We start from the raw sequence: 15216 nt of genomic DNA, 5'->3' as shown, positions 1-15216 counted from the left end.
TTCAGGAGGTACATGTTTATTCTTGAATTCACATTAAAAAAGCAATCAACTGACCAAGCAAGGGTTGTTTTTTTATGGACAATATAGGACATACCACCAGATGTTGCACAGGTTTAATCAACCCTCTCACCAAGTATCAAACCACTCTGCTGTTGCACTCAGTGCAGAAATACCAATTAATTACAATTCATTATCATCCATTCACTCACACATCAGTCATGAGAGAAACTTTGTGGAAGCTGCACTTTATTGAAAAATCAACCAAAGTCTGCATACATACATTTTCATATATATTTATATATAAACAAAAATATAATCTGCAGGGACAATGCAGCAAATATGCAAAATTAATGAATAGAATAACCTCAATTTTCTGACCACCCTTCACATATCCCTCCACCAGACGGACAGGATGTGTTTTATATACACAAAGCACCGATCAACAGTGCTCCATTCTCCTGTTCAACTGGACCCTACTGCCAATTTACAAAGACAGAGCTGGCCCACCCCATCCATTCCCACAGCAAACCATGATTCAAACACACCTCCTCCCCTGCCTCCTGTAAAGATGCCCATCCCCCTCCCGCCATTCCCTCCCAACATCCCAGTGTTGGTCTATGTGAAGTTGGCCAGCCAATGAAAGAGACTCTGCACATTCAGGTTGTATTGGCAGGCAGATGTATTGTCCATGTAAAATAAACAATATGCCAAGCCGAAAGCATAAATGCAGATTCTTCCAATGCAATGCCACCCAATCACAAATGTAGTGCTTTGCTAGTCCGTGAAAATGTTCCCTTGCAAAAAACAAAATTTATAAATTTGTATCTGTCCATACCCCTTGCAAACAGAGGGCTGAGACTTTCTGAGATACAAAGAACTGTACTTAGACATTACGCCGGTTCAGAGAATATTTAGTGCTCAATCAGTCAATTAACAGGTGTCATAATTTTTTTGGTGTTATATTAACTTTCTTTTTTTTTTTTTTTACTCAGTCACTCTCAAAATCTAATTATACAATCAATCATACCCATGTTTAAACCCAAATACCTCCCACAAGGAAGAGTTCATGGTTTAGATTTTTTTCTTTCATGTCCTCAGTGGGTAATCATAAATAAATACAAACAATACACAAGGAATGTCTACTGCAAATGTAATACATTAAAAAATGAAAAAAGAAATAGAAATCATTGTATAAACAGAAGTTAGCGTTTCTAATCGGTGATGGTTAAATTAGATAATGCATGATTGGTGATCAGATCAAGCGACCCCCGCCCCCATCCTCACCCAGAGAAAACACCAAGCTGTGTGTGTGTGACAACCCACTATTTCTGATACATAACAGCAAATTAAAAAGATCTCCCTTTCAGCACCCATATTGACCTTTACAGATGATGAGTGATCCCTGTAGAGGGGGTAAGATTGGCAGCACACACTGTTTCCCCATAAGACAAATTACAAAACGGGCATGTCCAACTTGACGCCTCTCAGGCATGGTTTCCCTCCATAGTGCCCCCCTTGATTCCTTCAAAGTCCTTATTTGGGTTGATATTCTCAGTGAGGAGTTGAAAACAGCAAACTGGATTTTTGCTTGAAGTTGAACATTTTGCTGCTTCATGGTTCATCTTCGGTAGGCAAAGACTCCCTTCAGGTTACATGAACTGCATCTGGTGAGAGAAGAACATGCATGGGACATGTATTAACACCCTTTCTTTCCCCTACTAAAAACAGAACTCCTTTCACATAAAATTTATTTCAATCTAGTTTGATGTAATGTACATTATGCAAATGAAGACAACAGCAAATATATTAAAAAGCAAATCCACTCATTCATACAGATAAAGGTATAGGTTGAAGTTATTCAGTCGGTTTTAACAACAGTGTACCTCTCAGAAAATAGAGGTAGTATTATAGGGGTAATAATCTAGCTCAGACTTCCGTGAAGACATATGCAAGATAGCAGAGGAGGGAAGATGACATCTCACAGGTGATTGAGGGGATGACTTCCATTGGGTCAATATTCAAAGCGCAAATAATCAGCCAACCAGAGTGACACAAGGTGGATTGCAGATATGAGCATGCAGCGCATGCACTCACGTGCACACACACGCACACGCACACAGTACCTAAAGATGTTCTACAAGAAATCCTTGAGAGAGAGCTGTGCAAAGAGGTCCTTCCCTGGAACTCTGAGAGGACTTTGAGTGGAGGGACTAGAAGCTGCAGAGTGCTAGTTCAGAGAGAATGACAGAGGGTGAGGGGGAGATTGAGGAACATCTTAAGGGGGGAACTACATTGACAGGAGGGAAAAACCTCAGCAGATGTGGAGGGAGGAGAATGAAGAGGACAGGGTCAGATCTAGAGTGTCTACCTACCTACACAGCACTGAGGGTGTGCAGGGGAATGCTTACAGCACTTGGTGACCTATGAAAAATAAACCTGACTGCTATAAGCCAATACTCTCCTTGGGGACTTTCCATTCTGATTTAGAGCCTACTGAGCAGACTGGCAGGTGGGGTTATCTATTCATTGTAAAAGTGTATTTTATGAGGCGATAATGGGTTTCCTTTTGAAAAGACCATGTTGACATGCCAGCCATCATATTCAGAACATCGCTGAAATGGCACATGAGGGTGAGTGTAGAATTCCTATTGCCCCTCGGAATAGAATTCCATGGGTCACTTGCCATGTAATGCCATTTGGAAGTGATATCTGGAATACCATTGACTGTATTCCTATAGCACTTTTATGGATAATGGGTTGTGAGGCTGAACAACGCATCCTGCAGATTATTTCCCCAATTCATACAAACAACTGCTGCTCCACTTGAAGTTGAATTTGGCCACTGAGTTGCACTCTACTGCAAAAAGCAGTATAGATCAGACCTGGGTCAAATTGTACTTGTTTTCTCTCAAATACTAGGGGCATTCGATTTATCTTATCCATTTAGCTTGTGTTTGCACATAGGACTATTCCATTGGTTCCACCGCCGGGCAAGCTAAATCAAGTGCACCTGAGGTATTTAAAAGAAAACATACTCTTTTGACCCAGGTCTGGTATTCTGGATTGAGATACAGTGGATAAGGTTATTTTCCTCCAAGAGCAGGAGAGTTGTTTGGAGAGGTGCTGAGGAAGGCAGAGAAGACATCCATACCTGTGCTCCTGGTGACTGACCAAAGGGGTTGGCCGGCCTCATGACAGGCTGGGTGTACATCATGGTGGGCTGGGTCATCATCGCCATAGAGCCCATCTGGGAAGGCTGCAGAAGAACAAAACAACAAATGAAGGTGTGAAACATTGTAAGAACATTGTAAGTAGGCTACAGCTTCAGACCAATTCAGCCATTTAAGTGATTCATTGTTGTTTTGTTACAGATGATACACTAAATAAGACATGACGTGTTTTGAACTGTGTACAGGGCAACACAGTAGAACTTTGAACGGAACAGACTAACGGAAGAAATAGTTGTTTTGCTCCCTGATTTGACCTGGTTACTGGTTAACTAGTGTTCAAATATAGCTCTGTGACGAGCAGGCAGTAAAATTTAGTTGCTGAATCATCCTGTCCTGCAGTGTGAGTAACGCTTGGCAGAGCCAATCATTACAAGACTAACGCAATTATAACTTCTCCATTTGTATCGTCATTGATACTTTGGCTCCTTTCTGTGGGGGTATAATTGAATGAGAACATACTCCACACATTGCAGAGTAATACTGACGGAGAGTCCATTATGGTCCTCATATCCCTCGTGGTCATATATCTTGAAAGTGACAGTATTTAGAAACACATTGCCGAGCAGTACTGATGGAGAGTCCAATTTGGTCCTCATATCCCTTATGGTCATATTTCTTGAAAGCCCCACAGTATTTAGAAACACAAGGCATCCCCAGAGATGGATAATGTCTCCCACATCTAAAACCCTAGAGAATGGTATGAACAGGTGAGGGATTCCATTAAGTGTATTCCACTCGGCTCCAGTAGGGTGGGCGGGTCAGGGCTGTTAATGAACAGTGCTGCCATCAGCTGGCTGGCTTGTGACGTTAGCGTCAACATCCAGCAGGTGGCACCTAGCAATCTCACATCGCCCTCTCAGGCCCACAACCGCCTACGCTAGCTCAGCTACGCAACTGAAATGCTCCTAAAATTACATACTCTAGCTCTCCGTAATGCCTTGTGCCAGAGGATCTGTGAGGATCTTGTAGCACAGTTTTGCTGTTCTGGCATGCAAAGAAAATCAGGCAAAGCGAGGTCACACTAGAATGACGATACCTGACATAAGACAATCGTGTTTACCCACCTTTTTTTTCTACCACTACATCCCTGTTACTCCAATGACAAATCAATTGTATATTGTTTAGACATTCAGAATAACAGTACAGTATGTGTAATAGTTAGAGTCCCCCCTTAATTGGAGGGGACAAAAACCCCAGAAGTCACTTCTTTATTGCAGGAAACCTGTGCTGTGAATAGTCACAGCACATGGAGTCATCCCCCCCTTCATATATCCATAAAACCATCAGGGATGCTGTGGGCTTGGAAATCTACTGGGTGGTGGAGCAGTGTAGAGTAGCTCTACTGCTAGAGCTCTCAGCAGGTCTTTTATCCCCTGCAACATCACAACTGATGGGAAGAAGTCAACCAGCCAGCTAACAAAGGCACCAGCTCTCTCATCACCACCATACTCTACACCATACACTTTAATGAAGAAATCACAAGAGGTCACTCCAATACTGTAGGTACCTGCTGCAGTATGCTCCCTGAGATACCCTAGATAATTATGAGAGGCTGGGCGGAAGGCGTATTTAAAAACATAGGGATGATCAATGTTAAATGGTGGCAAAGGCTAAAAACTTGAAAAGGTAAATTCATAAGTAAAATCAAGCTCTACCACTCTGTTTATTGCCATCTGTGCCTTCAGTATTCATTTAATGAATGACAACCTTATACAATGATTCCAAACACTGAGGGTCAATGCATCTTCTTCGCCCGCATTCACAAAATGTGTGAGATAGCGTCAGCATGATACTAAGGACGAGTATCTCCCAAACTACTTACCATTCCATATGCCATCATCCCCGTTGGCGTGGTTGCAGGGAAGGCCATGACAGATGGTGCCTGAGATGACATAAGCAAAGATGATCACTCACAATGAACCAGGACACAGTAACGTCTGCACAAATTTAGCTTCCAACCTAAAGTGCATCCCACGACTAATGGGGTCTCCAAATAGCCTACTTCCACTTTTGGGACCTGATTTAGTTGCTAAGACTTTCAGATGGGAATTAAAACAGAAGGAAGATCAATCACTTTAAACAAAGAATTACTTACTTACTATTACTGTTTTGAGGGGAATTTGACAAAGTGTCACATTTAACGAAGCACTCTGTGTAGGTTAAGGTTACTCTTAATATGTCATGTCATAAGCTTATAGATGAGTCATAAATAATCTAGGGTTAATAAAGGCTCTATCAAGCTTTTACAAGTTGTAAGTCTTTAAAGGGTGGACTGAAAGTTCTAATAGTAAAGTGTACATTAAGGCTGTTTCCTGTCTTCTAGTTTCTGATGCACTTCTGAAAATAGCAGGCCCTTGGTTACCTCCTCTCCAGAAAAAACCCACCTGAACAAAGTTGTCTTTGTTCTTTTCTCAGACTAGCCACAATTTTCCTATTCACACATGCAACACGTCAGTGTCATTGCCTGCCTGCTGTCATTGCCTGCCACTGGCAAGGCTAGCACAACATCTGGGAGACATTTTGCATGTATGTCTTTGCACTCCTTCCCCTCTAGCTTATCCTTACAGTGAGTGTCAACTTTTTTTTGCTCCAATTGTTTTTTGTTACTGGTGGATAAAATTAGCTGAAATGAGTAGTGGCTATTTAAACAACCCTGAACCATGGATTAAAGTTTCTCCTGGCCCATAGACTGCTTTCAAGGTAAGGAACCATCTGACTATAAATTGAAAAATCTTGAACCAACCCTTTAAGGCTAACCAGGAACACTACATGGGAAGAGAGAGAGAGACCCAGTAGTAAGATGCCCTGAAGGGAGACCTGTTACTGGCAGGTGCAGAGTTCAGCTGAGAGAGTGAGAGTGAGAGTGAGAGAGAGAGAGGGCTTTATAGAGGAATGACTAGACTCTCAAACAGACCTCGATATAGTAACAGACACGGATTTGTTTCAAAATCACCATGGGCAATTCAGTTACACGGAAAAGAGCTCTCAGGAAGGAACTATTTAATTCGCTATTCAGTTGTCGGACAGAAACCAAAAACAAGTGGACGTGTAACTAAAACAAAATGTTGGCTTCATCACAGACAGCAATTGTTTTTAGTGTTGAGGGCTACTTCTCTGAACCCCTCTCAATGATAGTGAATAGGCTGCTTTACAAAAAAATCTAACTCTGCAGACTTCAACGAGTATGAACAGATAGATCATGCAAACATATTGTAAAAGGGATTTGCTTGAGCAGGATAATCATGAGGTTTCACATGGCTGGTTATATCAGACTCACAAGAACATAGATGAACCCACTATACAAAATCATGACAGATGCTTATTTTTTCTAAAGATGAACATACCATAATCCTTGCATTGAATTGTCAGTTTGAAGCATGTGAGGTATCAATCATGAAAGTACCATAGGTCTTTTTACCTCGGTTTATCTTTTCTACCTTATCAATACAATACACAAGGATCATGGTCTTTGGGCATGTTTCCATAAGTGGTTGGCAAAAGAGCCAATTACTCAGCTATTAAGCTTTTTTTTTATTTATTTATTTTTAAATATATTGTTTTGCTCTATGACATTCTGATGAAATGCACCATTCCCACAACCAACTATTGTGGGAACACAATAATGACATGAGTTTGCATCTTAAAGCAGATTACAGCAAATAACTGTACACAGTCATGATACAAACTAATTAGCTGACCAGGTTGGTCATGACAGTGTAAAGTCAGTTGGCATGAGCTGGCACAAGCTGTCATTATTTTACTTTACTTTTTATTTATTACAACTTACTTATGTGGATCGTATGACCGTGTGAAAGTGTGACCAAAATGTAAATAAAAAGAGAATATTGAAGAGGACAGTTCTGAGCTGAGGTCTGTCTGTCTGTCTGTCTCTGTCATGCTGTGGCTGCTGTGTTAGAGGTCAGCAGGTCATGATGCACCCACAGTACATGCAAGAGGTGCATGGTAGGTGATGAGTGACCCAGTCCTCAGAGAGAACACATAGGTGAATGGTGAATGTGAGGGGTTAATACCAGGCATGCCAGTGTTGGTCAGAGCAGGAAAATGGTTCAACCATTAGAACTTACGTATTGTGGGAAATGCATGCCATTCTGTATTTGTCCCCCAGGAGAACAATTATACAATGCAACAGACACAGAGGGGAGGGCATTGTAACATACAAACAATGTTAACACATACTGTACAAAGCAAAACAAAGCATTCAACACAGAGAGTTCATACTTTTGCTTTTGCACCACAGACTTAGAATTGGAAAAAAACTATGTCAAAATCATGGGTTCAGGAGACAAACTGCAGAATTTCATAACAACTAACTAGTATTTTCCTGACAATATTTTGGATGGGTGCAATAAGCAAGATGATGTACAGTACTCAAATAACGTACCATGGTGGCAGGATTCCATGTGGTGGAAGGAGCTGTCTTTGGTTGCCAATTGGTTCCGCCTGTCAACTTCTTCTCACCAGGCTGGCTCCAATGAATATCACTTCATGGGAAATGAAAATATCAGTCACAACTGCCATGCATCACTACGGTTATTATGTAACCTTGCAGTTCAGTTGCATTACATATTCTTACTTTTTTGCTGTGCCATTGCCAATTCCCAAATCTGAAAGGAAGCAAAACATTATTATTCAACAATCCCAACATGACACTTGAAAATCAATAGCTAAAATTTAAGGTGCTGAGATTAAATAAAAAGTGTGGGGTTTGCATCAAGGAGGTGCACGATGATAACACGTACTGCCCACAAGATTGGCCAGAGAGGAGTCCAGGTCATCTGACACCAGCTTGCTATGCTGCAGAGCGCTAGGGGGCAGGCCCTGGCTGGGGGAGGAGGCCACTGTGGGTTTGAGGATGCCACCTAGAACATCGTCTTAAAGAAAGGGGGCGGGGGGGGGACAACATGGGAGAGGGGAGGAGTAAAGACACAAAAGACCACAGACGACACACACACAAACACACACAAAACACAACGCCACAGACGAGACAGGAAGAGGGTGTTTAACATGGGTGAAGCGGGAAGCAGGTCTTGCACATGAAAAAGAAAATGCAGTTGCTGACGGCGTGAGAGGAGTGTGTGAAGTCAACTCACCCAGTCATGCATATGCCATGCAAAGCCAAGGCCCAAAGTGAGTTTACCCAAGGACAAGAGAGAGAAACAAAACATTGGTGAGATTGTGAGCATAGTGCGCATAGTTCTTGCCTAACACAAAATACAAAATCACTATTGAATTAGATATTGGTCAACATACAAAATCTGAAGATTAAGCACCAAAAGGCACCCAAATACAGTGTTCTGAAACATGTACAGTTAGGTCCAGAAATATTTGGACAGTGACACAATTTTCATAATTTTGCCTCTGTATGCCACCACAATGGATTTGAAATGAAACAATTGAGATGCAATTGAAGTGCAGACTTTCAGCTTTAATTCAAGGGGTTGAACAAAAATATTGTATGAAACATTTAGGAATTGCAACCATTTTCATACACAGTCCCCTATTTTCAGGGGCTCAAATGTAATTGGACAAATTAACAATCATAAACAAAATATTCATTTTTAATACTTTGTCGAGAATCCTTTGCAGGCAATGACTGCCTTAAGTCTGGAACCCATGGACATCACCAAATGCTGAGTTTCCTCCTTTGTGATGCTTTGCCAGGCCTTTACTGCAGCTGTCTTCAGTTGTTGTTTGTTCGTGGGTCTTTCTGCCTTTAGTTTTGTCTTCAGCAAGTGAAATGCATGCTCGATCGGGTTGAGATCAGGTGATTGACTCGGCTATTGCAGAATATTCCACTTCTTTGCCTTAAAAAAACTCCTGGGTTGCTTTCGCAGTATATTTTGGGTCATTGTCCATCTGTACTGTGAAGCGCCGTCCAATCAACGTTGCTGAATTTGGCTGAATCTGAGCAGACAGTATATCCCTAAACACTTCAGAATTCATCCGGCTGCTTCTGTCCTCTGTCACGTCATCAATAAACACAAGTGACCCAGTGCCATTGGAAGCCATGCATAACCATGCCATCACACTGCCTCCACTGTGTTTTACAGAAGATGTGGTATGATTCGGATCATAAGCCTTCTCCATACTTTTTTCTTCCAATCATTCTGGCACAGATTGATCTTAGTTTCATTTGTCCAAAGAATGCTGTTCCAGAACTGGGCTGGCTTTTTTTAAATGTTTTTTGGCAAAGTCTAATCTGGCCTTTGTATTCCTGAGGCTTATGAATGGTTTGCACCTTGTGGTGAACCTTCTGCATTTGCTCTTGTGAAGTCTTCTCTTTATGGTAAACTTGGATAATGACATGCCTACCTCCTGGAGAGTGTTCTTCACTTGGCTGGATGTTGTGAAGGGGTTTTTCTTTACCATGTGAAGGATCCTGCGATCATCCACCACTGTTGTCTTCCATGGACGTCCAGGCCTTTTTGTGTTGCCGAGCTCACCAATGTGTTCTTTTTTTCTCCGAATGTAATATTGCCGCCATCTCTCTGATGGATTTGTTTTTGTTTTTGCAGCCTAAGGATGACCTGTTTCACTTGCATTGAGAGCTCCTTTGACCACATGTTGTGAGTTCACAGCAAAAGCTTCCAAATGCAAATGCCACACTTGGAATCAACTCAGACCTTTTACCTGCTTAATTGATAAAGAAATAACAAAGGAATAGCCCACACATGTCCATGAAACAGCTTTTGAGTCAATTGTCCAATTACTTTTGATCCCTTGAAAAAGAGGGGGCTACATATAAAAGAGCTGTAATTCCAAAACCCTTCCTCCTATTTTTATGTGAATACCCTCAAATTAAAGCTGAGAGTCTGCACTTTAACCCCATATTCATATATAACTGTAACTTGAATGTGCTTTGGTAAACAGCTAAAATAACAAAAATTGTGTCAGAGTCCAAATAAATATGGACCTAACTGTATATGACTTCATGAACGTAAATATTCAATCCCTCCCAGAAAGAAGGATCTCATTACAGTGGCTGTGCAGTTTTATCTAAAGGTTACACTACCTGCTTTGTGCTAGATCAGATGTACAGTAGACAGCTGGGCTGTAACTGACAGCCAAATAAGGATTCACTGATGGTATGTACAATACCAAGGTGGGTTTTAAGTGTTCTGAGATGTAGAGATGGTGAAGACTGCTTTGTTATTTCGGCATCATCCAGTTTTGAGCTTCAGTTAATGGTTCAGTGTGTTGTTTTGTGCTTTGCTGCCCTCTGTGGCCGCAGTGAAAATGTAAAACGTAAATATGTTATGTATTTAAAGGAGCAGGGAGTAAGTTTGTTGGAAATCCGCCACCTCTGGCCACTGCATTGAAATTCAGTTGGAAGTTCCAAACAACAATATCTTCCCTAATAATAATAATAATAATAATAATAATAATAAAAAACACCCATGTGTCCATATCCTTGTAAACAACCAAAACATAACATTTTGGAACCAAAAACATTCTTCACTGAACATGTCCCTGGCACTGGCAGTAGAGTTTAAAAAGTACTTGTTAGAGCGGAGTAAGGGCACTAGGAGAGACATCAAAGTGTCCTCCATTCTGAATTCCTGTATGCCTCGGGTGAAGGACAGGCCATTGAAAAAACCATGAGTAAACTTGCAAAATGGCAAAAGAAATACACATGAATGCTTGTTTTGGAATATGTGCAAGGCAAATCATTCATGATGACCATTTCTTATGGTGGCAAATGTTGTTTATTAATCAATCTTTAATCAAGCACTTACCGCATTATAGCAAAGTTGTCAAATAGGGCTCTTACCAGCAGGGTCCATGTCGTTGGCGGTGGTGGAATTATTGCCAAACACAGAGTCAAAGTCGACATTAAGGCCTCTTGAGGTCTGTGGCTGCGGGGTGGGAGACGCTGAGAACCCTAGGTAAGAGAAGGCAGAAGGGTTAAGGGTTTATAAGGACTGAGGTGTGACAGACGGGTTACATGTTAGAGAGCTGGGCTGGAACTGACAGCCAAATAAGGACTCGCAATCTTGGGGACAGAAAAAAGAGCGGCTTGCTGTCAGTATCTCTACAATAATGACTGACAATGGTTTTAGACATTGTTACAGCAATAACCAGTACCAGAAGTGTGTGTGAAGAGTCCAATACATCCTGGACAGGGGGAGGAGAGCAGGAATGGTGTGCTCCAGGTACAGTACCTACCTCCAAATAGACCAGCTACAGCAGGGGGCTCAGATTGGAAGAGAGGGGTGGTAGGGTAAGGTGCTGCTGGCCCACAGAAGGAGTCTGATACACAGCCAGAGGCATCAAGAAGGAGGAGAGGAAGGCAAAGAGGAACGTTTAGAAGACTGAAGGTGAGACAAAGATAAGAATACAAATATATAAATAATTGAAAAGCAGCTAGTAAAAGCGAAGTTAGATATAAAGTAAAATTGACATTTAAAATGTAGATACGAAGGTATGTGAAAATTAAGAGATTCTAACATTCTTCCAAAAGCCAAACAAAGAATAACGTAAACATCATAACATTAGGACTAAAGGCAAACAGCACTCTGGGGGAAGCAACCAGGACCAACATTAACCCAGCGTATGTTCAGGGTCCTATGTTTCCAGTGGACCAGAAAACATACAGAAGGTCAGTTTAATATGTTCCTTGTTGAGCGACGGTAGTGCAGCGGTACCGCCACAGCAGTAGTGAGTCAACTTGACATTTTCACATTTTATTTGAGGTATTTCATCTTGGCAAAACAAGAACCAGGGGGCATCGTTGAGCATTCTTATGGATGGTGTTGTTAAACTGTAGATTATATCTGCATCTCCACTTGCCTCATTGGTGATCTGATATTAATTTTATATTTTAATGTCACTGTCCCCCACTATTAAATCAGGGAGGGGGACATGGGTCGGTCTCCGTTCATTTGTATGTCACACCCTTGCCATACAGATGCAGCATTTACAGAATTACACTGATTGGCCCAATTTTGACGAAACTAGGGTGAATGATGCGATTTGTTCTGATGGCGCGGCTAAAGTGATATTTTTAAAAAACGTCATCATAGGGCGCAAAGAGGAGAGGGTACCTCAGCGCACCTGGCCAATTGACTGTTTTCAAATAAAATACTGTAAAATCCTCGGAAATTAATCAAATAAGCACTAGAAGCTTTGGTAACTTTCCAGCCTACCTCAAATATGTGGACTGCCTTCAAAGAAATGCAAAGCTCTTCACTAACTTTTCTGTCTACATCATTTGTGGGGGACAACATGTTTACTGTACACTTGTTTTTTACAATGGCAGTCACAAAGTGGGAAAGCATACAGTATTTTATATAGCCTTTCATTCTTTGTTGTTTTATTTGACAGTATATATATATATATATTTTTTAAAGCAGTCTAAGTATTTAAGGGTTAGTTTTGGATTAATGGGACAGTGAGAGCGGCCCAATCAGATGTGCATGCTACTGTACACGATACATGCTACTGTACCCGTGGCGGTACCACTTACCCACGATGGTCAAAAATCTATCTGATTCCTTTGACTTAATGTTATTCTACCTTAAGGCCTAACCATTTTGACAATTACATTACTTTCGGATCTGACCAGCATTTTCATTTATTAATGTTGTTTCCTTCATTCACTTGTTGTTACTTTTCCTCCTGTCCCGCTATCCCGTGTCTCCTAGGCTGTTGCGTGTAAGCTTACAAAATAAGTATTGCTTATTTTACAATTGTATAGCCTATTATGCTCTAACCAGTCCAAGGACAGTATTATATAAAAGCTATCTAAGCCCTATTGGGACGGGGTTAGTTTTTCAAGGGGAGGCAGGGTAATGTAATCATTACCAGAGCATCTCTGTTATTTTAAGTCCTGTGTGAATCGGCAATGTCAGTCAGTTTTACGAAATGGAAAACTTACAACTGCGCGCAACCGTGGTTGTAATCATTTTGGTCTCTTTCTCCCGTTTTTTTTTGGCTTGTAAAAATATGACCACAACACAAAATTACAATAGGCTACATGGTGTGAGATCATTATTCTGTAAGCTATAGTCTAATATATTAAACTCACAAATGTTAATCTGTAAATAAATTATATTTTCACTGTTTTCCTGCACGTATCCAATAAGTCATTTGTAGTTGCCCAACTATCTGTATTTTTACCGTTCTTTTTTTGTTTTTGTTTGTTCCGTTCTGTATTTTTACCGTTCTTATCATGTATCATAGTTGGCTACAAATTAATAACTTCCATACAGGTGTCATATCATTGCTGTAGCCTTGGAGAGTTCTTGATGTGTGTGAAATTCATGATCTGTAGGCTACATTTTGGTGCAGCTCCAGTGTGTGCTTGCATGAGCTTACAACAAGCTCAAATCGTTTTCCATTAACAAACAATAGCATGATTAGCAACAATAGCAATCTGTCTAGCCACTTCCCCCTCCCCCTATGGCAAGATGAAAGATGAAATTAGAATGCTAAATACAATCCAGGCCCAATCCTCCCCGAGAACAGTAAAGTTCTTCATTTGACAAATTTCGCATAGAAGATTAACTTGATTTTACTGTCGCCAAAATGTTTGTTCATGTGTTTGTTTATACATTCCTTATTACCTTTTTGGGCTACGCAGCTTGGTAGTGCGGGCTTTAGGAGTAGCCTAGTGTGATCTACCAGAGCGCAAGTTGCTATCAGTATATTAAGGAGTGAGCTAAGATAGAGGGACTTTTAAATAAATTGGCACTTATGTCACCTATGACAACTGTAGTGTAACATGGCAACATATATTATGTCACTGTTTAAATTATGCATGTTGTCATTGCAGCGGTGGACTACCTCAATGCCGCTACTGGTTGTGAAGACGTGTGAAGCGCTGCCGAAAGCCACCACGAGGTGGAGGCAAGAGCTGTGAATGATGTTTGAAAAGATCCATCCTTCCGTGGTAGAACTGACTGACAGTGCTGACGTGTGTTCCACATAACAAAGTAATCACAAAAATAAACATGAGAGAATAGTTTATGATTGCAGAACCTTAATCAGCTTGCTCGGTAGATTAATTCCTGCACGAATGACAGAATGTGTCCTATATTTGGCCAAACAGATTTGATGAGCAAGTTACATGAATTACAGGGACATTAAGACTAGAAATTGTTTAGATATCAAGTTCTTAACGGGGACCAACTTGTGTCAAATACCTTATCTACTCTCACACTGTTAGTTGTAGTCTCACGCATTCTCTCATATGCATAGAATGCGACAGTTTGGAGAATCAGGGGAAATTTGACATGAATAATGTTCATGTATCAAAGATGGCTTTGATAATGAATCAATCTATTATTTGGATTACAGAATAAAGGAATTATAATGCAAAATAGATATAAGGATATGGGGATTTAGTGGGAATGTGACTTGAATAGAAAAGTAGATTTTAGAAAGAGATAATTTTTTTCTCTTCCATGCCTTTTTTTTCATAGCCGACCACACAACCACCCTATTGTGGATAACTGCTCATGTTCAGTTTGTCAACATGTTCCTAAATAATTTGTATAGGCCCCATTGGATGATTCAAAATTGAAACCACTGTCAATTTCAAGCTCAATGACGATTAATCTCCGATGTTACTGATGAATCAAATACAGTTCCCTGTTGACTTCTTTTAGCTCAATACTCCAACAGTTGGATTTGAAATCAATCAATTATTATGGGGTCTTCCTCTTTCCAATACTTATGGAGGTCACTGTAAAAATGGGCCAAGAGGCAAGAACCCCTGTGTGCATAACTGACATTTTTTCTGGATGCATTGCAACGTTTTCTTAAGCACTATAGTAGTAGGCTATTAGACTTCCTGTCTATGTCATTTGACCTGATTAATTAAATAAAATAGCATACGTCATACATCTTTCACCATTGCTTTGTGTACGTGTTTTTACGTGTGTGAGAAATGCACTTTTAAACTGAATCTAATCTAGTCATCATTTCTCGTCATCTCTTAAGAATGGATCATCATTAGCCTAGA

General features: G+C 40.7%; 1 protein-coding gene across 19 annotated transcripts in view; it reads right to left on the bottom strand.

The window, feature by feature from the left end:
• Positions 1–224: 224 nt before the first annotated feature.
• picalma (phosphatidylinositol binding clathrin assembly protein a) overlaps positions 225–15216 on the bottom strand; it is a 47160-nt gene continuing 32168 nt past the window's right edge. For 4 of the 19 annotated variants that reach the window (XM_083684932.1, XM_083684923.1, XM_083684939.1 and 1 more), the window contains 10 exons: positions 11418–11501; positions 11023–11133; positions 7991–8122; positions 7825–7855; positions 7633–7732; positions 7316–7339; positions 5053–5112; positions 3152–3256; positions 2124–2227; positions 225–1664 (listed from right to left, as the gene is read on the bottom strand). In XM_083684932.1, the coding sequence (XP_083541058.1) occupies positions 2135–2227; positions 3152–3256; positions 5053–5112; positions 7316–7339; positions 7633–7732; positions 7825–7855; positions 7991–8122; positions 11023–11133; positions 11418–11501 (740 nt within the window). In that variant the 3' untranslated portion in view covers positions 225–1664; positions 2124–2134. The remainder of the gene's footprint in view (positions 1665–2123; positions 2228–3151; positions 3257–5052; positions 5113–7315; positions 7340–7632; positions 7733–7824; positions 7856–7990; positions 8123–11022; positions 11134–11417; positions 11502–15216) is intronic. The other 15 variants (XM_083684935.1, XM_083684940.1, XM_083684937.1 and 12 more) reach the window with 13 other exon arrangements.

Source organism: Argentina silus (genome assembly GCF_951799395.1).
Source record: "Argentina silus genome assembly, chromosome: 2".
In the NCBI taxonomy this organism is placed as follows: domain Eukaryota; kingdom Metazoa; phylum Chordata; class Actinopteri; order Argentiniformes; family Argentinidae; genus Argentina; species Argentina silus.
Note: the sequence above shows the minus strand (reverse complement) of the source record. Positions and strands in the feature narration are given on the sequence as shown.